Genomic DNA, 8744 nt, shown 5'->3' with positions numbered 1-8744 from the left:
GTGTGCTATCACTACCCTGTATTCCCAGTCCTTTTAATCTTTTAAATTTTGCAAAGTTACTTTATAGCCCAGGCAGGCCTTGAATTTGTGATCCCTCCTTGCCTCTGCCTGAGAAGTCAAGATCATGTTTTCATTTTAAGTATGTAAGAAATGGACTAGCAGTAAATATTTAGATCTATTGTTTTCATGTGCTAGAACAGTACTTTGCATTTTCAACAGTCACAAAACTGAGAACCTGACACATCTTTTGTCAGCATTTCCAGAAGCTGTTTTGTCAGCCAGGTATGGTGGCACACACCTTTAATCCCAGCACTCAGGAGGCAGTGGGACAGGTGGATCTCTGGGGGTTTGAGGCCAGTCTGGTCTACATAAGGAGTCCCAGGACAGCCAGTGCTGGTTTCTCAAAAACAGTTTGTGTGGACCACGGCACTTGTGGGAGTCACTTCTGCCAAGCCACCTCTTTTCTCTAGAAGCCTTCCTTCCTGAGAGTGGGGACACCCTGGAGTCCCGAGAACATGGGCTCTTGGCCAGTACTCCATAGTTCCCACCACAGCACACTACATAAACCAAGGACTTCATCTCTTGTGAATGTATGGAGCACAGGGCAGAAATATACTCACAAGACAGACACAGGACACCCCACTTTTCTTCACTACTTCACGTAGGGGTGTATAGAAACGAGAGGCAACCTGAGAGCCAGTTCTCTTTACACCACACAGGTTCCCAGGGTTAAATTCACACAAACTAGAAAGGGTCGTTTTGTAGTCGGAGATGTAGTATCAAGTTGCACAGTGGTTCACATCACCCACTGCAGGTAGGAACTGTCATTCCGCCCCACTGAATGGTTGTGACTTCAGGCTTGTCCTGAGTCCGTTAGCTCTTTTAAATAGTGCCACCATACTTGCACCAAATATTTTTTGGTGGGACCCTGGCTAGGATTTAGAACTGGCTCAGCCTCAAGATTCTTCTGAACCAGACTCCATTCTTTACAAATTGGCTAGCAAAATATCCAGATCTTTTCTACAGTCAGGACCTCCAGATTCTGAAGGTGTTTCATTAGGAACAGTCTCCCAAAACATCACTTTCACATCTCTAAATGAGCATGGGCCAGTATGGTCCAGTGATTCCAGGCTAGCCAGGACGATATAGGGAAGCCTTGACTCAAAAACGGTCAAGCACATCACTGTAACACATTACAAAGCTCCCCCCACAGCTACTAAGACAGTTCAATAACACCACTACAGCTGCCTACAGAACACCTCCCATGACACCCGTAAATGGGAAGGCACACTTCTGGTTAAATGCTTTGCAACTGAGCCCATCTTTCTGATTCTTCTCTGTGTATAAGCTTGACTCAATATGAACAGAATCTGGACATCAGGTATTTCTGAAAACAAGTTTTATTTAAATAAGGGCTTAAATACATTACATAACATTAAAACTGGAAGGGAAAAGAAAACCAAAAAATCAGTTTGTTCCTTCACATGGCACTGGGCAGCTGCCACCAGTTGAGTCGAAACCTCCACACCTAGCCACGTGACCGATGGCATCAGTCTGGTATTTGTTCCCTTGTCGTAAGTTAACTGATACTAGGCTGGCCTCACCCTTCAGCTGTTTCCACATCCCTTAGCTAGGATATATCTGGCTAACGATTACCCTGGTGGTGAGCCAGATGTCCACGACCTCAGAAAAGGTGGCCCTTTCTGAATTCTGCCTACCTGGTCAGACACCGGGGGTTCCTGCCAGACTCCCTCTCGTGGCATAGCTGCTGTGGTGTTACCCATTCTCTTGTTTACCTGGGTTGCTCAAGTGATGACATTCTCCTAGGGCAGGGGACTCTGTAGAGGGAGAGCTGAGGAGTTTCTGGGCAGACATAGCCTATGAACTTGGGGCTCTGGGCTTGGCTGAAACATTGTTATTGCTGTGTTTCAGGCTGGACCTGTGTAAATGAGGGACTTCAAGACTAGACAGCATGGCTCTTTTCAGTTTATTGCATGAAGGAGTTACACTAGTCCAAGTTAAAAGCGGACCCCAAATGATTACATTATACAAGCTGTGAGGTTTTTAAACTCGTGACAAGGGACAGAAGGGAAATTCTACTCATTGCAAGGAAATCCTCACTTAAGCTTCAGAGAGTCACAAGCACTTAAAACCCATGGACCTTCAGCTGGTCGTCCTTAGCCAGTCCAATCTGCAGAGAGAAAAGGATAAAAAGTTTTAAAGGACAGGGGTTAAGTCTGTGAACGACACTAACCACCAGTTTTCCAACTACTACACCAGACAGAGGAATCTCAATAAGGAGGGATCATTATCCTGTCAATCCTGGTTCAACTGAGGTCACACACACCCTTCTGACCCCAACATCAGGAATCCCACACCTTAAAAAGGCTGACAGTACCTAGGTAGGGTCTGAGCTCACCTCTATCAGGAACTGGCATATGTTCTTGCGCTGGTCACCCTGTAGCTGAATTACTTCTCCATATTCTGGATGCTCAATTACAGTACCATTGCAGGCAAATTTCTGTAAACAAAGGGGGTAGAACATGACGCCATGCAACGGCACTTAATCCCTTGTAGTCTGCATCCTCTCCCCCCTTGTAGACAATAAAAGGCAGTCTTTCTACAGCAGACCCACCTTCTTAAACGCCTTCACTAGTTTCTTTTTATCGTAATCATCAGCGATCCCTTGGACAGTAGTAAGGGTCTTCCTGCCGTTTCTCTGTTGAATTCTTATATGGATATAATCCTCAGTGCCAGCAGGAAGCAGGTCATCACCCTTACTTGCATCAGCAAAGGGGTCTGGGGAGAAACAATTAAGAACGTTCAAAGGCCTTGTGGCTCCTTTGTAACTTCCCCTCTCCAACTCATCTTTTTGGCCGTGCAGACGCCAGCACTGAAATCGTCTGGGCTCCGGAGGCGTCCTTTGTTGTCCCTCCCCGATCAGGTCAGCTGGACAAAGTATGAGCCTTCGGTCCAAGGCCCGCCCGCTCTCCCTCCCTCTGCAGCCGATCACGTGCCCGAGAGCCCTAGCGGGCAAGCAGCGCCCCACCCGGCTGATGCAACCAACCGGAAGCCGGGGGCCCAAGGCGGGGCCTCCCCTCCCCGCTCCGTGACAACGACGGTGACGTAGAGGACGTGACGCAGGGGTGGCGGGAGGGGGCGGGTGTGGCCCGCAGAGAGGCAGGAGCCATTAGTAAATGCGCCACCCGAGACGTCGGGCCCGCCCAAGGGCTGACCTCCCTCCCACCCGCTCCTTCCGGCACCCTCGGAGGCCGACCCCAGGCCCAGGTCTCGGGCCCACGGGCCTCGATGGCCCTTCCGCCCGAACTAACGAGAGGCCGCCGCGCTCAGCGGTTTCGCCGAGCTCCGTTCCCGCCACCCCCACCGGGGCCCGCGACCTTGCCTCCCCCGCGCCCCGGCTTACCGAAAGAGTGGAGGTTCTGGATAGCGGACATACGATACGATTCCTTTTCCTCGGTGGAAACGGCCTGCGGAAGGCGGCTGCGGGAGAAGGCGGGCGGGGGGGACGGAGCGTCGGGAAGCGAGGGGGCTCGAGGGGGAGGCAGCTGAGTCCTCGGCGGCGGCTCAGTGACTGGGGCGGAGGGGCGGCGCCTGTATTCACTTATATAGCCGCCCCTGTGACGCCAGCGCGCTGCCCTCACGTCCCGGCCCCACCCATGGCGTCAAGCTCCCGGGCGCCCCTACGCTCCGGCTTCCTATTGGTCTGGGGGCGGAGTCAAGGTGCGGCGCTTGCGCACTGGAAGTGGCTGGGAGAGGGCGTCCTGTTGATTCAGGGAGGGGTCGGGGCGCGGGGGAGGGAAAGCTTGGTTCGCCTGCGCGCTTGCGCAGTGTGGGTGGTAGTTGTCTTGGGCGGCCAAGAAACTGGCGGAGGTTTCGAGTGCGCCTGCGCCTCTGTCACGTTCTACCATTTTGACCCTGTTGGGGTGCTGGTACTAGCTTTGCGTCGTCTTAGGGTGAGGATCGGTTGGCGTTCTTTAGCAGGGGGAATTACATGCTGGTCCTCCCAAACTCGACAGATCTTGGCTATGAAATAGTCACCCATTAACCCACTCACTGACGGATTTAACCATTTAATCCACATAAAATAACCATTCAATCCACATAAAATAACCAAAACCTGAACCTTATAGAGTATCGTTTGGATTAGGATGTTTTAAAATTGGTAACCTGAAGTTGTTACTTAGATTAATTCTTCTAAGGAAGGAAGTAGTTCATGATGTGGGAGTGGGGACCCCAGAAAAATTAGGGCACCCTTCGTCCTACGAACCTGTGTGTAAGGTAAAGCTTAGGTGAATGTTTTCTTTTTCAAAGTAGTTAGCCTTTCTATTTGTTTTTTTCGAGACAGGTTTTCTTTGTGTAGCCCTGGCTGTCCTGGGACTCGCTTTGTAGACCAGGCTGGCCTCAAACTCAAGAGATCTGCCATCCTCTGCCTCCTGAGTGCTGGGGTTAAGGGCGTGTACCACCCCTGCCCGGCTAGCAGTTAACCTTTCAATTTATTTAAAAAATTTAATTTTCTGCAGTGCTTGGGATGGAAGTAGAACTAGCTAGACAAGCATCCATTTCTGTTTGCTTATTGAAATAGTCTTTGCGGCAGGGGTGAATGGTGAGTAGAAATCAGGGATCTCAGATCCGAAGACTCTGAGGAGCCAGGGAGATCAGATAAAAAAGCAGACAGCCAAGTGTGATGTAACTGGGTTCCTGGGACTAATAGGAGAACTAGAAGCTGCAGGGGCTGCCAACTGCTGGGCCAGACTTTGTTCAAATTCTCCCCCAAACGTAGATGCTTACAGAAAACCTCTGCACTTAAAAATATTGCCAACACGAGCTGGGCGGCGGCGGTGCACGCCTTTAATCCCAGCACTCGGGAGGCAGAGCCAGGTGGATCTCTGTGAGCTCGAGGCCAGCCTGGTCTACAGAGCGAGATCCAGGACAGGTACCAAAACTACACAGAGAAACCCTGTCTCGAAAAACAAAACAAAAAAATAAACAAACAAAAACCCATATATATATGTCACCTGGCTAGGTATGATGGTGCACCTTGTAATCTGTAATCCCAGCTCTTGAGAGAAGGAAGTAAGAGAAAAGAATTCAAGGTCAAATGAGTTCAAGGCTAGACTGTGCGATATCCTGTCTCAAAAAAACCAGAAAAATAGGCCAGGTGTAGTGACGCACACCTTTGATCTTAGTGCTTGTGAGGCAGAGGCAGGCAGATTCCTGTGAGTTTGAGACCCACCAGATCTACACTGTGAGACTGTGAGACCTTGTCTCAAAACCACAAAAAACTTCTGGGTGTGGTGGTGGTGGCGCCTTTAATCCCAGCACTGGTGAGGCAGAGGCAGGTGCATCTCTGTGAGTTCAAGATCAGCCTGGCCTACAAAGTGAGTCCCAGGACAGCCAGGGCTATTTGTTACACAGAGAAACCCTGTCTGTAAAAACCAAACAACAACAACAAAAACCTTGTTGTCTGGCCCCATGAACTGTCAGTTTATGCCCAGATCACCAGTCTCACTGTCTTAAAGGGAAGGGCTAGTAGGACAGACAGAAAATAAGCAGAATAAGGTGAGAACAGCTTGTGAGAGGTGCTGGGGAGAGAAATGGGATGATGTGGCAGAGTGCTGACACAGGTCCAGGCTTCTTCAGATGGGGTGGGTAGACAAGGCCTGTAAGGAGGTGGCGTCTTGGCCTGAATTTACGTGGTGGGAAGGAATCTGTCTTGGATGGAGGACAGGAGCTCACCAAACAGAACATTTCCCAGGGAGAAAAAGTTGGGTGGACCTGAAACGATTTTGTTTTGTAGGGGCTGGGGATTGAGCCCAAGGTCTAGCACATGCTAGGTAAGTGCTCTACAGAACTAGAGCTCTAGTCCAGATTTTTTTTTTTAAATGTACTTGTTTTGGGGCTGGAGAGATGACTCAGTGGTTAAGAGCACTACTACTCTTTCGGAGAACCCAAGTTCTCGTTCCAGACCCCACAATGGTGGCCCACAATGCTCTTCTGATGTTCTTCTGGCCTACGCTGTATGCATGTGGTATGCAGACATAAACAGAAGCAAAACACTCATATACATAAAAATAAAGGTAAGAAATTAAAAAATAATGTGTATGAATATTTGCCTGCATGTGCATGCCTGATGCCTTCAGAGGCCAGAAGTTTCCCTGAACTGGAGTTACAGTTGTGAGCCACCATGTGGGTGCTGGGAATGGAATCTGGGCCCTCTGCAAGAACAGTAATTGCTCTTACCTGCTGTGCCACCTCTCTGGCACCCCTAAAGTTTGTTTTAATTCCTATTTACTGAATGATACACGCACACACACACACTCACATTATTTTGAAGCAGGACATCATACAGCCTTGGCTAGCTCTTAACTCCTGATTCTTTTGCCCCCATTTTCCAAATGCTTGAGTATGTGATGTGCCACGGAGCAAGGGCTCTAAGCAAAATTTAGATTAAATAATTTAGCTCCCTTGATGTCAGGAAAGAGAATGCATCTCAATATCATTCATCCAAGTCTGAAAACCTGAGGCCCTAGCCTGCCAGCCTGGGGACCTTTACCCTCGGGATGTGGCTCTGCTGGAGCAATCTACCCAGAATTCAAGTCTCTGTGTTGTGTGAGACCAGAATCTAATCCCCTCCCCCATATACATAGTAATTGTCTCAGTACCATTTTTTTTTTTAATAAAGTCCACCCTTCCTCTGTAGGCTCCTCATGCCCATTCCTTCTCTAAATTCTCTTTGCCTGTATGTATGGGTTCCCCTGAGTTGGCCTGTTTATCCCTGAACCCCACTTTAGAATTCTCCTGGCTGTTAGTGGCCTCATTTCAGCCTGTGCTTATCATGGGCCCCCACATTCTCTACCACCGCAGTTCTAGGAAACTCCCTGAGCTTTCTCACCTGAGAAAGCTCCTCTGAGAGGAGAGCTGGTGTTTGCATCTCCTCCCTTCCTCGGAATGTGGTCCTCCCTCTTTTGACATCTTCCAGGCATCCTTCCAGTTTCACCTGGGATGCCCTTGCTCTGAGAAGATTGTTTGCCTGCATGCCCTCAATTTTGGTATTATTTATGTTGGTGTTATGAGACAGGGTCTCATGTAAAGTAGGCTGGTCTTGAACTCACTATGTAAGACTGACCTTGAACTTCTGATTCTCCTCAGTCCACCTGGAAAGTGCCAGGATTATAGGCATGCATCATCATGTCTGGCATAATGGTATTTATCATGCTGCATTGTGATTACTGGGGCTTTGGACTAGCTACATAATTTGCTAGTCACACTATTAAAAACATGATGGCCTTGGTACAAAGCAGTTAAAAGGTTCAAGACAGGGAGAGCAGGGCATAAATTAAATGCCCTGTAAGTGGGTAGTATTGTAACATACACAGGTCATGCCTTCCGATCTGGCCCTGTCTTTTCCCTTGTATCCCCTGCTAAGACTATAAACTCAAGGAATGGCAGTTTTGTCTGTTCTACTCTGTACTGAAGGCAGTGAATGGGCATGTAGGCGTCCATTGGAGATGCTCAGTTTCTAGGGACAGTCAATCCCTGGCTACAGGCTGAACCTCTGCCCCTCAGAGTCTGGGAGCACAGGAGTGAGGAAAACGCTTTCTGAAGGTCTGAGTCTAGATCTCGAAGGGAAATCCTAGGCCTGGCCCAATGCAGAGCAGGGAAAGTGACTCTCCCCAGGCCGCTCTCCCAGCTCTTCTTGTAGGCACTAGGCCAGCTGGAGTCTGTGTGCGTGCCTGGTGTGCTTGTGTCTGGTGCCAGATCTGACTGACCTCCTTGCTTGTAAACAGTTATTGCCACACACACACACTTTGACACAGGGTGGGATGTAGGTGAGAGGGCAGGTGACGGGGACTTAGAGACTGCTCTTGCTGAAAAGCACCAACTCTTCACTCGGCCCCACAGAGGTCTCATGGGTAATTAAAAGCAGGATAAGAGCCTGGTGGTATCCCTGGCTTCATGTTGCATCTGGCTACGTCATAATAACATTGTCAAAGGTCAGCTACCGCCGTGTCCAGATCCCCAGAGCAGCCCCGAGAAGCTGCCAACCATCGCCCGCCGCCTCAAGGACTCACCTGCCTTTGTGACTATCCTGTTTTCTTATCAGTGCCCTCTTCAGCTGCCTCGGATCCCAGGAACAACAGGCCTGACTGATGAACTACAACAAAGGGCAGCAACGCTCCCCCAACAGCAGAGACCTTCTTAGCCCTAGTCAAGCCCCGCAGAGCCAGTCCAGAGAAACAGTGAGAGGTCATAATCAGCCTGACCTCCACCAGCGCTGCCAAGGAAGCACAGACTTTGCCTTTGTTTTCCTGACAATGGCCCCAAGACCATTACATTTCTGCTCTTCCTAGTGTGGCTACGCCAGGAAGAAAAGCTGCCTTCACAAGAGATCTGACTGCCTCTGCCTTCAGTGTGCTTGGGTTAGAGGAGTATGCCATCATACTTATCTCGTTTTGAGGTAAATTTCCAGGTCTCCTAGGCTGACTTTGAACGCTCTAAGTAGCCGAGGAGTTTATAGGCATGTGCCAACCATGCTTGGCTTGAGAAACAATATTGCTGTTTTTATTTTACTTTACTTTTTTTGTTGTTTCTTTTGAGACAGGGTTGCTCTGTGTAACAGCCTTAGCTGTCCTGGAACTCGCTTTGTAGACCAGGCTGGCCTCGAACTCACAGATTTGTCTGCCTCTGCCTCCCAAGTGCTAGGATTAAAGGCGTGTGCCACT

General features: G+C 49.4%; 1 protein-coding gene across 1 annotated transcript; it reads right to left on the bottom strand.

Moving 5' to 3' along the window:
* Window positions 1-1382: 1382 nt before the first annotated feature.
* Window positions 1383-3696, bottom strand: Eif1 (eukaryotic translation initiation factor 1). The gene is made up of 4 exons (XM_059271774.1): window positions 3425-3696; window positions 2636-2799; window positions 2420-2521; window positions 1383-2191 (listed from the first exon to the last, which is right to left on the bottom strand). The coding sequence occupies exons 1-4, from the start codon at window positions 3453-3455 to the stop codon at window positions 2147-2149; spliced, it is 342 nt and encodes a 113-aa protein (XP_059127757.1). The 5' UTR covers window positions 3456-3696; the 3' UTR covers window positions 1383-2146.
* Window positions 3697-8744: the final 5048 nt, after the last annotated feature.

Source organism: Peromyscus eremicus, chromosome 8a (assembly GCF_949786415.1).
Source record: "Peromyscus eremicus chromosome 8a, PerEre_H2_v1, whole genome shotgun sequence".
Classification (NCBI taxonomy): Eukaryota; Metazoa; Chordata; class Mammalia; order Rodentia; family Cricetidae; genus Peromyscus; species Peromyscus eremicus.
Note: the sequence above shows the minus strand (reverse complement) of the source record. Positions and strands in the feature narration are given on the sequence as shown.

Coding starts and splice junctions, on each gene's coding strand:
- Eif1 (XM_059271774.1), bottom strand. CDS start 3,455: ATGTCCGCTATCCAGAACCTCCACTCTTTCG. Junction 2,522..2,635: donor TAGTGAAGGCGTTTAAGAAG/GTGGGTCTGCTG, acceptor CTTTGTTTACAG/AAATTTGCCTGCAATGGTAC. Junction 2,192..2,419: donor TATGCCAGTTCCTGATAGAG/GTGAGCTCAGAC, acceptor TTCTCTCTGCAG/ATTGGACTGGCTAAGGACGA.